General features: G+C 39.2%; 1 protein-coding gene across 1 annotated transcript in view; it reads right to left on the reverse strand.

The window, feature by feature from the left end:
• Positions 1-12,631: 12,631 nt before the first annotated feature.
• LOC104959449 (MAK16 homolog (S. cerevisiae)) overlaps positions 12,632-17,512 on the reverse strand; it is a 48,451-nt gene continuing 43,570 nt past the window's right edge. Inside the window, exons 3-9 of the mRNA XM_010787345.1 lie at positions 15,968-16,032; positions 15,279-15,430; positions 14,742-14,796; positions 14,583-14,657; positions 13,680-13,793; positions 13,518-13,583; positions 12,632-13,322 (exon numbers count right to left, since the gene is read on the reverse strand). Coding sequence (XP_010785647.1) covers positions 13,086-13,322; positions 13,518-13,583; positions 13,680-13,793; positions 14,583-14,657; positions 14,742-14,796; positions 15,279-15,430; positions 15,968-16,032 — 764 coding nt within the window. The 3' untranslated portion in view covers positions 12,632-13,085. The remainder of the gene's footprint in view (positions 13,323-13,517; positions 13,584-13,679; positions 13,794-14,582; positions 14,658-14,741; positions 14,797-15,278; positions 15,431-15,967; positions 16,033-17,512) is intronic.

Genomic DNA, 17,512 nt, shown 5'->3' on the forward strand with positions numbered 1-17,512 from the left:
TTAACTTACGTAGTAGTACACTATATTAGTAGTAGTAGTAGTAGTGTGTGTGTGTGTGTGTGTGTGTGTGTGTGTGTGTGTGTGTGTGTGTGTGTGTGTGTGTGTGTGTGTGTGTGTGTGTGTGTGTGTGTGTGTGTGTGTGTGTGTGTCATTCAGCCCTGATGAAGAGCACAGAGTGAGGGGATGCAATAGTTCTTCCCTAACTGGCTTTTTATCATAGACAGCTCTTTAATTACAGCTCTATTGTAAAATGTGCGTGTGTGAGAGAATGAGTGTCATAGGTTTGATAACTCTGAATAAGGGAGGCGCTGAATACCAAGTGGTATTTTTAATCTTTTGTTATGTAAAGAAGCATAAAACAAACATTTATCATGAAGAGAGAGGCGAACAAAGGCAGCCGTCGTCAGTGTCACAGCCTGGTATATGCGGCACATTTCCAACTGACATTTCTTCCCCTCATTTCATTCTCGTCACCGAGTGTTCGTGCCGCGACACTGACGCTGGTGTTTGAACTCCACGCTGAGAACATATTGCGATCGCCACACGCAACGTATGGTTCTCTCTCTGGGTGGTTTGTTCCAAGTGAGGACATCAAATGAACCAATCATAGAAAAAAAGGAGGAAACGAAACATATGTCATGGGTAAAAGGAGACGTATGAACGCGTCTAAAAGCCAAGCCATGTTTATATTTGGAAAAATCCAGCCTAATGAGACAAACTGAGTTCAAACTGCAGCCTTGACTGGTTATTGTGTTAATTTTCAGCTGCTATCGGCACCAGAGTTAAGTTAAATACACTATTGTTCACATAGAACTCCATCATACCTCCTATCGTAAGACATTTCTTTTCCAAATAAAAACAAATGCATCAAAAAGCCAGTAACACAAACGGACATGTTTTCTCATTGCAATAAACATGGGCATTGTTTAGCTTACATTGTTCTTGTGAGAATAACGTTTGCTAAAAACTCATTTTGAACTGAAGATTCAGATCTATCTTATATTATATCTTAAAGATAAATGTACAAACACATTATATGTTGTGGACTTTTCACTGGGTTTCTTGTAGGGGATACATTGATATATTGCCAGCCTTTTCTTAATGGGGAAAAGGAAAGGAACTTTTGCTTCTTCTTGTGCCAAAGTCTGTATCGTCACAGTGATGACGGGTTAGTAATTCTCTTTCCAATAAACGGCCAATTTCATCAATTAATGTCATTTCTTTATAAGCCCTTGCTTCGCTTGAGGTTTGGCAGCAGCAGCCTTAAAAGACTAAATACAAAATTATGGAGGCATTATTAATATTCCAGAGATAGGTAATCAACTATTTGACATACTCCTTAGAAACACCAGTCATACCAACATCAATTACACTGTAATCTGAGTTTTTGCATTTTAACTGTATTTTAATTGAATTATATTTGAACTGTAGTATGTATTATTTGATTGACCTGTTCTTAAATCATATTTTATAATTGTTTGTGTGATAAAGATTATGCAATGTTTTTAGTGTTTGCTGATTGTTATGTACCTGCCTGAGGACTGCAGATGAAAATGAGCTATTAGCTATAATCTGGCATAATTCATATCTTCTCTTTTCTGATATTAATGTACTTGTATGCATGGTCCTTGTTGAAATATATACATAAAAACATGCATTTTAGCAACTGCCAAATCCCTTTTCTGCGGAGGAATCATTTATTGTTACACATTCAAAAGGCAAAGTGTCTTGGGTTTAAGTTATAGGAGAATAGATAAGTGTCCCTAGTAACAGTATCTATGGTTTTATTCAATAAATCACATACATATCTGTATACTAAAGAGTTGAAATGAGTGTTGCGCTTATGCAATATTTACAACAATTTTATTAAAACCCTACAGGGCGTTTTGCACATATTGACCTTGCATGACAGAGATAAACAAAAAATACATTATTAATCGACTCCAAGTGAAAGCAATAATGTGAAAAAGAAATTGTGAACATGCGCTTCACACCTTACATAAACATGTCCTCGCTCCTAGATGTTGACCTACAGTAAAATGCTCTCCGTTCATCACTGGGCTGTTTTTTATTTAACAACAAACACACTCGCTTTTCTCCTCTCAGTTTGCTGTGTGGCTTTTCTCTGACAATTGTGATAGCTCTGTAATTACATCTCTTTTATGAGGAAGTGTGTGTGACACTGACTGCAGTAGTTATTAACAAAGAGGAATCTGTCTATCCTCACACTTGTTACTGTCACCATTACTATTGCCTCGAGGACTGGCTTTAGAGACGTCGGTTTTCTCTCGCTGGTATTCGGACAAAGCAGTGGAACTTTAATAAATCTGTCGTATTGTGTTTTTTAATTTGGATTTGTATTATTTTGGCAGAGTCCGTGCACCGCCACATGCAGCAGTACGAGGTGGAGTACCTGCAGTTCGCCTTCCGTTGGATGAACAACCTCCTGATGAGGGAGCTGCCACTGCGCTGCACAATCAGACTGTGGGACACATACCAGGTACACACACACACACACACACACACACACACACACACACACACACACACACACACACACACACACACACACACACACACACACACACACACACACACACACACAGCAACTGTTATTGGGCTTTTTGTTATGTGTCCTTTTCTGGCTCTGCATGGGATTCTCAGAAGCGACCATATTGTCTGATAATGACATCTATGATTGCCTCAGAAGTGATGCTTTTGTAATTCCATCCATTGTATCCCAGCCAATCCAAGCGCTATGGTGCAACATAATACAGGTATTATTATTTTTTACAATCATGACAGCTTTCTCTGTGATGGTCCTGATTACACAGAGCATCATGCAGCCATGCTACTGACACATGTATTTGTTAGCTAAAGAGCCTGACTTAATTTGTTCAGAGAAAAAAAAGGGAATAGGATTCAAAAGGGAGGGGTTGTAAAAGATGAATTAATAGTTACAATGATGCCCCTTTCATGCATGAAACAAAAGTTTTTAACTTGTGGTTTAATTGTATGGCTGCTGCTCTGTTAATGTGTGTGTGTGTGTAAGTAAAGCCTGTTACTGTGTCACCCTAGAAGTGCAAATAAACCAAGTAATTGGAATATTGCAATGTATATATGTCAATATTCCAATTACTTGTATATAGACTATTCTGCACTATTTATATTATATTATATTTTATTTACTTTAACTATTATCAGTTTTATTGTGTGCACTGTTGGAGGAGCCTGTGACCTAAGGTGTTCATTGTCATAATAACTACACTGTAGCTATGTACAAATGACAATTAAAGTCTTACATTGAAATGCAAGAGCAGTATTATAAAGAGGACATTATGCTCATTATCAGTTTGATATTTGTATTTTGTGCCTCTACTGTGATACGTGTTGTGCTTTTATGTTAGGAACTTTAGGATTTTAGCCTTTACATTCACAAAAATCTATAGAACACACTACAGGAAAGGGAAAACCCCCAAAGCATAATGGGGCCTCTTTAATGCCTTTCAACCACATGTGGACCTGCTCATTCCGCTGCCACACGGCTTCGCCTACAGTTACACCAGATTGTTAACCTCAGTTGGCGTTGTCAATAACACACTAATGTTTGCTATTGATTCTGTGGGGTGTGTGCACAGGCTGGAACACATGCTTGAGGTCTCGAGTACATGTCATGGATTTTCCAGCTGATTCAGAGGTTGAGAGTGTAAGGTGTACGATTGCGGTGTTTGAGTAGATGGGGAAAGTCGAGAGTGAAACCGTGAAGATGAATGAACAGTTGAGGTAGAGTTCAAAATGAACTTCTCCATCGGTGGCAAATTCCAACTGTGGAAGCTTGTTGCACAAACATGTGTATGTAAAACGGCTGTCAACCCCCGTTGTTCTTTCTGCTGCTGCTTCTCAGCATCACCAGCATCAATCAGGGTTTCATTGTTTTTCTCTGCATATTTTAATTTCTCGTAGAAATGGGATTGGAAAAGATATGTTCTCGTAATATTTACCCTTCTATATTTGTGTTTGTGAGATGACATTGGAAACTGTAAATCTTAAGTCTGTCATTACAATAGCTGTGAAGTCACTGTGTGAAACTTGTTTTAGGGTCGTGCGGTATTAAAATGACTCCCTACTGAAGATACTGGTTAAATAAAGGTAAAATAAATACTGCTTTAAGAAAAACAACGATATGAGACCTTTTTGTAAAAAAAAAAACTGAATACAGTGAACTTATAAATACCTTTTGGACTTGTTATTCATGTTTTAATAACCAGACAAGGGGGAGGGGCAACACTACAATGAAATAACATTGCGTCACGATATTTTACACTTGATTACTACTAATATTTATTTTTTCATAGAAGTATCCTGGAATAAAAATTAAGAATACTCACAATATCTATTCAAGAAAAAATCAATGTGGGTTCTGCATTAGAATGATCCTCATATATGCGTCCTATCTCACTCAAAGCTTGTCCAAAGCCACTGATCTTGCTCTTAGGCGGATTAAACATAAAATAAATCCTAATATGGCTTGCCAGATTTAGCCAAATTGAAATCTGTTGATAAATCTAAGCTTCCCGCCCAAGTAAAGGCTATAGATACAAACAAATAGAGACTGAAAATAGCAGTGTTGCATAATTCATCACGGTTTATTGTTATGGACACATGAGGGCAATTATAATGGCTAACCAATGTTGTGTTTAACCAAATCCGGTCAAATCTCATAAACCTATAATGTGGTATAGTTTTTTTCCCCATTTACGCCAATGCATTATTTGAAACCATGTAAATTATGCACTTTTTGGATTGCAGTTGAGTGCTGCAGAAGACCTTGAGGAGTGAGTAAATGGGCAAGAGGAAGCAAATGGAGATGGGTACGAGATAAAAGAGTAAAGTGGGGTAGTATAAGACAGGGATGAAAGAAAGGGTTGACAGTGCAAAGTAAAAATAGACAGTTTTTTTAAGACTTAAAATATTTAAATAATGCCAATTCGTAGTGCTCATTCTTCAGTCTTCAATCAACCCTAGCTTGCATGGATGAACACTGAATGACTCTAAATCTTCATGAGTCTAAAGCTTTGTGAACTTTAGCTGACTGAACTTTGGACAGAATGAGAAAGATTGCAACTGACAGGTAAGAGCCACGTTACAGCAAGGATGGTATTTCCCTTTTTTTGCTTTACTTGAATTAAAACACCAACCTCATTATGGTGTCAATTGTAGTTTGTCTCCTGAATGCTGATAGAACCTTATTGGCGGCTTGAGGATAAAAAAAAAAACGATATCATGTTTTACCTTACTGCAAGCAAAGGGTGCAACTTTTGAGACATAATTACCTAATTGTAATCATTTGGTTTAAGAATTTCAAACCAATAAATGTTAGCCCTACCAATGTCTCCAATGATCCATATTGCTGTAAGCGTACTTACAGTAAATGATCCCCAAGATGCTCTTCAATGTCTTTTTTCTCAATTACTGTACATAAGACGGTTTTGTTGCAGCTACTAGCAAACCTGAAAGAAGTCCAAAACACTTTAAGTCCTAGAGTTTAAGTGCACCCCCATGACTTATGTGGACACCTGGGATCGAGAAAGGACGCTTCGGCGGACCCAACAGTACCACTCTGTCTTCATGAACCCACTTCCTGGTCAGCCATCGCTCATAATTACTGATAGCATTATGCTTTACTCTGGAGGGTTGAATCAGTCCTTACAACAAAGGCCAGTGCTCTCCCGTTTAGGAATGTTCTTTTTTTTCTTTCGACAGAACCAAAGCCAATTGGTAGATAGTAGAGACAGAAATATCTCGAGGTGTAGAACTCAGTAGGAACGTCTTGCAGGTGTGGTTAGGTGTAGATAGTATGAACTTTGATTCATTAATTGACAGGGTAAGTGAGAAGGCGTAGAGAAGTGGTTATCTGAAGAAATATTTTCTTGGACAGGCATGAAGAGACATACATTGGAATCAGAGTTGGTGCCCTTTACATTACTCAATACAAAAAAAGAAATGAACACGTAATTACCTGAGGCTTGTGGTTAGAACGCTGTCTAATGGTCTCCACTATACATGAGCTTTGCACGGTGTCCATAGTAACAAGCAGTTCATTTTTGTCTGCAGTGAAGAGCTCAGAGACAAAACTAATCATTATTCTACTCAAGGAAAAAGCCGGAAAGGTTGGAAAGCAATCCAGAGAGACTGGCATAGAAATATAGACAGGGAACAGAAAGTAATGCTTAGAAAGTAATGCTTAGAAAGAAATGGATTTACAGCGTCATAAAAAAAATAATACCTTGTCCGGACTTTCAGTTACATTTCATGTCTCCTTTCCTGAGCGTAACTTAAGCATTGACAGCGTCAGCACAGTGGCTACAGTGATGGATGAGTTAACACCCCTGGGCAGTTTAAGTTGTATTCATTATGATTTAGAATTATTTTGCTGATTTATTCTGCTTTCATCCCTACTTTAAGACGCCTCCACACACACAGCAACAGTGATCCAGGGAAAGTTGTAACTCACGTCAAGGTTTTATGGGTGTTTTTCCCAATGGCTACTGACCACAAGAAAGTTTGGTGGCAGAACTGTTGCGCTGCATCCGTATACTAATGCAATCGTACAAATCCATACATCTGGCCTTATTTAAGCCACATGGTCCAAAAGGATTTAGGTTCAAAGCACTCGGCAGCTCCATTGTGGGAACAGTTTGGGTTTAGGCGAAATTAGACTTATGGCATTTCTTTCTGAGACAATCTATCGTCAAACACGAGTACTTATGCGTACACCATGCTGCATTGTGTCTAAAACAGAAACAAGTAATGCATTTTTAAAGAGAGTTGTTGTGCCTTGTACTTGTAACCCATCCTTTAAATATTTGATGTTTTACAATGTCCTTTGGATCGTGTCCCCCCATAACACGCCCATTAAGACATCACACAAACACGCACGACACCTTCTGTCACCTGGTAGGTATATGAGGCCATTTGCACTCATGAAACTTTCAGCAGAGCTGTCAGCAACACTACTCGTCCCTTCTACTCTGTCCTCTTCTACTGTCCTTTTTTATAACTTTTTCTCCTTGTGTGTCCTCTCTGCTTTGATATCCTTTCTTTGTAACGCATCCTAAGTATACTCCTCTATCCTATCTTTCCCTCCAAATCCTTAAGGATTCATAAATTGTCCTTGACTAGAATTTTTTTCGTAACACATGATATCAAAGGCTTTGTAAGCGTGTGCTCCTTCCTTTGTCAGAATGTTTTCCTGTGTTTCCTCACCCGTTTGGTTATTCAGTTGTTGTTAAGGCCCATTTTCAAACCAGAAAATATGCATTATTCATTCGTGTCCCAAATAACTGGATTTCTGAGCTAGATTAATGCGACTTTTTTGACAAATCCGCAACGCATGTGTCGATAAATCAGGCAAAGAAAGAAAGAAACATTTTCGCATTGGCGGGAAAAAAAACCCTAGCATGTTTTGGTCGTTCACAAATGCAGATAATAAACAGAAAGACCTTGCCCTTTGCCACTGTGCGTGCGTGCGTGCCTGTGTGTCTTCCAAGGGAGATTTTAACCTAATCGTTGTAATGTCTCCGCTGTGGTCTTCTCTCTGTGGTGCGGCCATCTGTTCAGTGGCCTGATCCAGCACAAGACAGGCTTTCTCTGTCTTTCTCTTTTTGTCTTTTTACCTTCAACCTCATCTTCAGTTTTGTATTTTTCTCCTGTCTTTTCCTTTTAAAAAAAACATTTCGCCCTCAGTCTGATTTTCATTTTGTTTTCCTATTCGTCACTATTGATCTCAAGACTACGTGAGAGGGAAAAAGAGCGAAACACACACATAGACAGAAACATGCCTTTCCTTCCCGGCATACACACAGGCAGACAGACACCAAATTATCCCTGTTGCGTGGAGCATGAAATTAGCAAGTAGCTCAGTGTGGCAGCATTAGCATGGCTGTTAAAAAGGATACTGTGACATTTTCAGGTTCTGAAATATGGTCCTTTTCCATATGGACGGGTGTATTTACCAGGCTGGGAGCTGTTTAGCGCAAACAACCACTGCCGAGCGCTAATGCTAATCGGCATTGGCTTTGATGACTTGAACTCCTTGTGATCTGTAAAATATTTGACAATTTATTGCAATAAAAGTCAGAAAATAACCTTAAATGATCTTATGCGTTTTGGAACTGAATATCTTCTGATTTGGAACTTTTCAAATCGGCCGATTATTTGATACTGACAGTTTGAATCATAAGTTGCAGCTGTAGTACTTTATTTGACAAATATGATAAGCTTATTAAAAATATATAATACGTTTCTTAGGATTAAACCAATGGTTCCCAATCTTTTAAGTGTATCAAGTTGCTGCTTCCTGTCATACTTCAGATGTCTTTCCGTTTTTAGAAGTTTCACTCAAAATCCCTCTAAACCTTTTTGATTTAAAAAACGATTCAAGACTGAAGGTTGTAGTGTGAAATATTTGCAAGCAATTATTACAAAAATGTCGACATTTGCTTAGCACGGCATGGCAATCAACAGTCTAAATGGGGATGTGAAGCTATTAACTAAAACGTTTTAAATTATTTGTATCCATTACGTCCTTGCATTATTAACCATTGGCTGCCTCTAGCATGTTATCTTTCATATTGAATGGGAAAATGCAAGTTTAAATAAAGTGACTGCCAAAATAATTAACTACATTTGATTAAAATATTTATTTTTAGTGCATTGACGATATCATAGAAAATATATCCAAAGAAACATTTTTTTTTATATTTGTTAGAGATAGCAGAGCAGCTATATATATAATCTATACTTTAACTTACCACAAATTGCATGGCTGTTTATAAGGGAGTAAACTGAAAAGCAAAGTTGACATGCTAACCGGCTCCTTTTTGTTCTCTTAGTGTTACTAAATGAAACCCAACCCATTTTTGAAGTATCATTTATGTATAACTTCTTCTACCACTCAAATACCACACGCTCAAATGTTGCATAGCCTTGAGTACCCATCAAAAAGCTTTATTCTGTGTGGAGAAGTTGAGTGTAGACATGAGTGATAGTAAAAAGCAGTGAAGTAGTGATCCAATTGAGCTTGAATTTCTTTGACGGCATTATTCAAATCGAAAATAGAACAGTTCCTCTGCAGTAACACTAAGAAAAAATAACCTTCTGAATGCAGTGGCTCAGACCTTCATATCTTTATCAGACTATACAAGCGTTGCATGCTGTCTTGAATAGGAATATCTGCCAACTATATTAGACGGGGATTGTGTGAGCATCCTAAAGGGAACTGGCCCTCTTCACTTTGCCGCCTCTCCGCCTCTATCAGTTGTAAGGCTTGGCCTTGTGTTCGCTCCAAACAATGAGCTAGGCCTCTGTAGACAGAACCCGGGTCATACACACACCTAGCCTTTTCAGTCTGCCATTAATCCACACACTCACACATAATATTCTCCTCTCTGTGTCCCTCTGTCACACTCCCGCTGACATGAGCATCACCATTTCTCCCTGTTTCTCTTTTTACTCTCTGTCTTGGACACAATCACTGTGAAACGAGGATTATACGATTTTCGAAGGAAACATTTATCGCAGAGCTAATATACTGTGATGTTGAACGTGTTACTCTCCATTTCGACATAAATATAGTGATGTTCAACAGATACAGTGTTTAAATGTCAAACTTATATGTCGTGCACGCAACCCAAGCCCCATCGTGTTGAATTGCACACAGAAATACTTGCACAGCGTGTTGCAGTTCATGTCGAATATCGCCAATTACTGCCAAAGTCTTGTTCATGTAATAAGAAAACTGCTTTAAAATTAACACTCCAGTTCCTGCACTTCATCCCAATCTTCCCATGTAATTGTTACATCACTTTGAATCTGCTCGTTTATCATCTTGCATCACTCCCCAGCAGCATCACCTTTTCACCTTGTCTGGAATCAGTTCCTCAGGGTATCGTGTTAGGCCCACGTCAGGATGCTTTGTTTTTGGTGGGATTAGACAAGTCAGACAGTCGACGCAGCAGTTTACAGATACTGTGACTTTGCATTACCACTTCTCATCCTCACTCAGCATTCCTCATTCCCTTTGCCTCCTCTGTTCACCTTTAGCCCCCTATCTTCTCCGTACTCTTGTGCACTCCCTCTTACCTCTCTCCTTGTTGAATCCTCTCGCTGCGCCTCCATCTCTCCCCTACTGTTGCCTCTCACCCCTGCAACCTTCCGGCATTTTTTTCTCTACTTCAATCAGCAACGCTCGCCAGTCTGAACCTGGCCTGTCTCAGGCAATATCGCTGCCCCGACACAAGGGGAGGAGGGACCGAGCATAACAACAGAGGAGGAGAAGAGAGAGAGACAAGTTTGACAGTTACCTTGACACCCATGACAAACTTTTTTTTTGTGCAAATCATAATGATGCTGAAACAGCAGCAGTTGATGGATAGGGAATGGAGAGTGTCAGAGAGGGAAATGGGGGAGAAAGAGAGTGATGATTGGTGGCAAAGATGTTGAAATGTCATGCTGTAACATTTATTTTATTTGAAATTAGTATTTTTTTAATTAAAAAAATTCACAGTAACTATGTTTGCAACCAACACCTACTGGAGTCATCATTATCTGTTTGTTTTTTTCTCATACAAAGTTTGCTTTTGTATGTTAACGATAATTTACGCTTTAGCTGGAAGTGGAGTAGCTCAGCTTAGTTTAGCATAAAGACTGAAATCAATGGGAAACAGATAGCCTGGCTGACATGTTCTATATTTTTTGTGGTACACAAAGTGTCTTTTTGCTGTTTAAGCTAACTGCCTCTGGGCTCTAGTGTTAGAACTAATGTGCAGACAAAACAATTTATCAACTTTCTCATGAAACTCAGCAAAAACAATATTTAGTGTTTTCCAAGATGTCGAAATAGTCTTTAATGATGTGACCTGTTTTTCTGGCAGGATTCTTTATTTGACTCCATCCATTTGACCACTCAAACAAAATTGTTCAGCGATACATCTGTATAACATTTTGGTAATATTTCTCACAGCTTAAGTTACATTTCCTCGATATTTGTTTACATCTACTGTAGAACCCAAAGATAGTTAAAGGTGGGGTATGTAAGTTTGAGAAACCGGCTCGAGATACACTTTTTGTTATATTCCATGGAATGCTCTTAACATCCCGATAGCAATGAATATCTTAAGTGCTTTGACAAAAAATCTGTGGAAGCCGTGGTACTGTAAAAAGCACGACCAATCATTTTAGCCGGCCCGGCTAAAATAACTGGATGNACTAAATAAAGTTCTGATTGGTCAATTCAGAACATGCAACATGTTGTTAATCCAGTAGAACAGACTGCTGTCAAGGACTGTAATGACCGTTGCTAAGGAGGATCAATAAAGAGAAAGGAAAATAGGTTAAAATAAAAAAAAATCTTAATAATGAAATGTTTCCACACAAATCATAATGTTTTGCAAATTATTTGGCGGCAAATATTGAATTTACATTTTCACCCTTCAGTATTTTATTTGGGCTTTTAGATGAAGACCGCACACAGTTAATACATACAACTATTCTTCTGGCTAAAATACATATTTTTAAAAGTCAATCAAGGAGTAATCTTAATTTAAGGTGTTTGAAGAGTAGATTCAAAATACAATTTACTTTTGAAAAAATTACTGCAACAAAAAAGCAAAGGGTGGCTCATCACACCATGAAATGGGAAATAATTAGCTCTAACGAAGAGTGGGATTAAAGGAACAATAAATATGCTTGCCATGTTGTGTTTTTGGTGGCATTTGGTTGTCAACCTATTTTTGTTTGTGAAATGTTGAAGTGATCCTACTGACTGTGTCTTTATTTCTTCTGTTTTTGTCTGACTGAGATGGGAATGTCCTCTCCTATTATTGTCCATGTTTGTGATTTTTTTTTTGTATTTGGCGACCCACTTGCAATGCCTTCGCCAGGCCCTCCCATTTGACATTCCTGCCCTCCCCCAATAAGCACGTTTTATATTATTTATAAAAATTAAAAAAATGTAATTATAAACTGTGAACTTTAATGCTACGATGTATGTGATGTCAGATAGTAAGAGTAATAGATGAAAAACAGTTATGAAATACTATGACAGTAAAACAAGAATACAGTTTAAAAGGGGAGTGATTTGTAAAATATCCATAAAGAAATAGTAAATCTGTTTACAGTTCTGTTTCATATCGTGTTGAAAGATGTATCCATAGATCTCTTCATTTTGCTGTCAAAGTGCACCAGATTGATGCTTTTAACTTCAATATTTAAAAAAAATCTTCCCGGGGGATGCATGCCCCGGACCCCCCTGAGCTGATTAACGAGCCTTCATTGTAACAGTCGCGGATACACTGTGTATGTGCGTGTGGGGAGTGTTGCAGTAGAATATTCCACTGTAGCGCCCGGTACCTTAATGGGAAACCCTACATGTTTGAGCACCCTCTATGAAACGTTAGGCTACCCCACAGCACCCCCAAAAGAAAATCTCTGGCGCCGCCACTGGCCGTGGAACATGACGGTTTTGTGTGACCTCCCAAGAAAATCATATGCCCTCTGTAGATTTGGTCTGGTTTTCATACATATACAAAATATATAAAGATATATATCATGACAAGAGGTAGTGATAGTTTTCTGGATTTATTTAAGCTAAGCAGTTGGCTGGATAATCAATCTAACTCTCAGCAAGAAAGCCATTCATGAAGTACTTAGTTATTTTACTGTATTCAAACTGTTAAGGAAGAAAAAAAAGTCATTTTTGAGGGTGAAGTATTAAGATATTTATAGAAACAGTTAATAAGCAGGTTTACATATTTTTCCAAAATGGATTTATTGACATCTGTTATTTTGTGGTTTCAAACAGGAATATGGACTTGACATATAAAAGAAAATAAAGCAATCATTTTTAAAACTCCATGTTAATCAGAAAATAAAGTTAAAGTCACTCTGGGTGTTTCATATTCCGATCTGATTCCAGGTCAGATCCGTCCTGTGTGTCCTTTTACAAACTTCCATTCACAGTCTGTACGAGCAAACTAATGACCTCAGCAGAGGCAGTTTGACTGGCAGCAGAGGAAGTGACATCACTACGTGGCTCTGCTCTTGGGGGCGGGCTCTGTCTCGTACTCGATCTCCACGTACGCTCGCTTCTTCCTCGCTGTCGAGCCGTTGGCTGGGGATTTGCCTTTAGACTTGGAGGACGCCTTCGTCTTTGTCTCGACCTCCATCTCATCCTCCTCCTCTTCTTCCTCCTCTTCCTCCTCTCCACTGGACTCATCGTCCTGTTCCTCCTCGTCGCTGCTCGTCTTCAGTTTATTCATTTCCTGAGGGAAGAAACAAAAACATTCAGAACAAAAACATTTCTGTTGTTCAATTTAAACATGATTAAACTCACACTTGGGGAAAAAAAACGTTTGATATTGATTCTCTCAACGTCATGAATGGATCTTTTAAAGGTTCAAACTATTCGGTACACCCCGAGTTCAGATTTAAACATTAGTCCTTTGAGCTCCACTCACCTCAAAGTCGCTCAGGTCGCTCTCCTCCAACTCTTCTTCTGCGACAAACTCGCTCTTCCCAACGCCCTGCAGACACAAGGATAAAGTTCACATGAGAATATAAACTCAAACAGTGTGTGTAGTCTGTGTGTAGGCTGATCTGATGTAAGCATCCTTCATTACCTCGTCATCCTCCTCCTCTTCATCTTCTCCTTCCTCCTCTTCCTCGCTCTCCTCATCCTGCTGCTCCAGAGCTTTGTCGAAGGCGTGGACTGGGAAGTTGTAGATGTCTCCATACTGAGAACACAAACAAATGTATGTTAGCGTTACTAACTAGTACACGGTACATAGTTGAATACTTGGACAGTTACAGAAAAACTCCACCAGTGCTGCTGTCATTATAAATTACGTTGCTTCAAAAACAGAAATGTCTTTCTTAGCAGAAGCAATCAAATGAAATGAATCTGTTGTGCCAAATCATTGACTTATTTAGTAAGTAGCCGAATAATAAGCCGGAAAATATGCAGATAAGATGTGGTAAAAACATGTTAATGACACGTGTTTTGTTCAGCAGGATAGTCTCCACATATTAACACTGCTTTCATGTTTTTGAAGCTAAAGTGTAATCCCAATATCTAATAGCTAACATGACGCTATAAGAGAACTACATTGCATCACAACCTCTAAGCTAAAGGCGGCTAATGTTCGCTGTGATGACGTTTAGTCGTCTCATTTAGTCACATGGTAGCAACTGCTGTTTTTAAGAAAAAAAGAAGCTCCGGACATCACCAGTGGAGTTTTAACTGATGTAGATTATGTCGAAGAATGTGTCTTAAATTTGATTTAACCAGACATTTCAGGTTTCTAACCATACACACGTTTATAAACAGATGACTCTCAGACTCTAATTACAAGTAAGGATAGAAATCGGTCTCTAAATGGCTCTCTGCATCTTATCTAAAACTTAACCATTTCATCTTTGCAGTTGCTTGATCTCCTTTTAAATAAGTTATTGTTTTGTTCCAGGTGAACTATGTCTTGAGTTTGCCTCGATGTACAGATATTCAAAGTGTGTGTGTGTCGCACCGTTCCCTGCTTCAGTCTCTCCAGAAGCTCCTTCTCGATGGCGTTATCCAGCTGAGCAGCGATGAGAGCTTTCTCCTACAGACGACAGACATTAGTACACATTAGAATGAACAGGTGGATGCAGCCTGAATGTTGGAGTGAACAACATGGAGTGCTCACCTCTTTCCTTTTCTCTCTCCTCTCCACCTTCCTGCTGAGAGGGACCAACTTCCTCCTGGAAACACAGTGCAACAGTCACGCTACATTTCTCCACTGAAGGCGCTTTTGATGTTAGCTTCAAGTTGTGTTCACGCTGACGTTAGGATGAGATGGAAACCTACTGTGTAGAGATATTTTTTGTTTTCAAATCATCTATTTTTTAAATGTAATCTTAAAAACATGTTGTGTAGTAATCTTTATTTTCTGTGTTTGCCTCTTGTCGTTTCTGTCTTGGTGCTGTAGCTGGATTTCTCCTCGGGGATCAATAAAGCTTTATTTTTATGATTTTGTGGTCAGACAAGTTTCTATTCTTGAGTTCACTCTCACAGGACCCCGTGAGAAACCGGTAACATGTTTCCAGTTTTACTCAAATAATATGGAAATAACATTAGGGTGCTTTATTGTCTGTTCTGAGCGCCCTTCTTCCTGCTCAGCACTTCCTACGTGGTGTGTGATGCAGTGTTCAGCAGCACTATGCATCACAGTAACAGTACTTACTGTCTCTTGAGGACCAGTTTGCGCATGCGGATCAGGTACTGAGTGATTTTGGTGAAACGCTGTTTGCATTTATGACGGAGGAATCGAGGCCAGTAGATCAGACTCTCGTCGATCTGCTCCAGAGCCTTCTCGTAGTTCCTACTGAGCTTCACCTGCGCACACACAAATATATATCAAATGTTTAACTCAAACTAAAACTGCTGCTAAGGCACCAGAAAGCAAATCTTAAGTAGGGAATAATAATACATTTTCCAAGCAAGAATATACTTTTGTGAAGTCCATTTACTTAGATTACAGTGATCTCAAATCCAACAGAACCATGACTTCCCCTTTGACCTGTGCAGCTATTGTAAAGCGCAGTCTGGGGGGGGGGGCACCACAGGGCCCAGGAGGTGAACTGGGACCTCTCCAAGTACCAGTCAACTCTCCTTACTATGGTCTCTCGGGGTTTGAACCGGCCACCCTCCGGCTCCCCAGTCTCTACAGCCTGAGCTACTGCCACACCAAAAAAAGATAGCAGTGCAAAACATACAAGTGGAAATGTAAATCTTAATCTGTATATAGTCTGTATTTTTCAGATAACCAAGTGAATTCTAACAAATTAGTTTTTTTTGTTTAAGTAAACATACAGGTAGAAAGATCTCTGCGTAAAAAGAAACCCCATTAACTGAGAGAGGAATGAAGCTCACCTTCTCCCACATCCTGGCAGGGAAAGCTGCTCTCTCGATCACCTTCATGTAGAGGAAACACTGACCTGTAGCAGGAAATAAAACGTGTTTAGGGAGGGAATCATTCTCTTGTGTTTCATACTCAAACTGTTTCTCTTTATTATTTGTTATGCTTTTGGAGGTTTCCCCTCTAGTGTGTTCTATAGCTTTCTGTGCATGTCAATGGTCTGCAAAGGCTAAAATCACAGTGTTTCTTTCCACACACTCCCCCTGGCCTGAACCGCCTCCATTAGACTACTTTGTTTACTTCCTGAACATAGTGACATCACTCAGAAAAACTTGCACTTCTATTGACTATCGCACTGTACGTGATAGGCTATGAGACGGGACATCTCTAAGCAGTTGACCAATCACAACAGAGCTGTTCTCAGACAGAGGTTGAAAAGAGGTGCTGCAGCACAGGCAGTATGAGACAAATAAAGAGCTTTTTGAACATTAAAGCACGGAGACATGTCACAGTAGGGACACATACTAATAGGAACCTGATAATGAACAGCAGTGTTTCCCCTAGGTGTACTGCCTTGGCAGGGTGCTGCTCGGGTATCCCGAAAAAAAAATTCGGGGCACCCACATTTTTTTTATCCTCTGGAGCAGAGAGAGGAGCTGTGGATGATTGTTATTGATATCATACAGTAACAAAGTATTTGTACATTAAAAAGTAATAAAGTACAGTGTTACACTTTATTATTTTAATTCAAACTGTATTCCCTTCTTATCATGTAGCCTACACTTCTTCCTTTCATTGATACATTTAAATCACCTGACTACAGCATATAACATACCTGCTGCAACACTGTGCTCTCTGCCTCATCCTCTATTGCTGGAGGCAGCTCCACCTCATCTGATCTCTGATATGAAAGCAATCGTGTTATGATCATATTGAGCTATTGGTGTGAGTCTAACATTAAACAAGCAGTCTGCTTGTCATACATTGCTGACGATACATTTTAAGTGGCAATTTGTTGAGTCACTGCCGCTAAATGCCGGTAGCATCAAGCTAGCAAATCCTGCATTAGCCTCACATCAACAGGTGTAGACAGAACATCCAATTATCCCGAGCTAATTTACTGAATAAACCAACTCACATCTCCTGTCTTTTTTTCTACCCAACTCATTAGACCTGAGACTGCCAAGGCACACAGGGACAATTACAAAGTGTGAAACACTTTAACAAAGCTTGAGACAAATTTACATTTTATAAAACACATTTACATTTTATAAAACAAATTTACATTTTANCTCACATCTCCTGTCTTTTTTTTCACCCAACTCATTAGACTATTCTTCTGCTGGCGTTTCATTGTTGTTTTCTGTCAAATTCAATACTGTAGTTCAAAACCGCGGTACCTGCTCACCATCTGTGAGCTATTTTTAGAATGCGCACGCTACGTTCGTTGTCGCGTTCGTTGTCGCGTTCGTGCGCGTCCACCTGGGCAGGCTGTTTGTGTCCTTCTCCCGTAACGATAACGGCTTGCGGTTAAACAATAATAATAAACGAATTTGAAA

This window comes from Notothenia coriiceps, unplaced genomic scaffold (assembly GCF_000735185.1).
Source record: "Notothenia coriiceps isolate Sejong01 unplaced genomic scaffold, NC01 NC01_scaffold00030217, whole genome shotgun sequence".
In the NCBI taxonomy this organism is placed as follows: domain Eukaryota; kingdom Metazoa; phylum Chordata; class Actinopteri; order Perciformes; family Nototheniidae; genus Notothenia; species Notothenia coriiceps.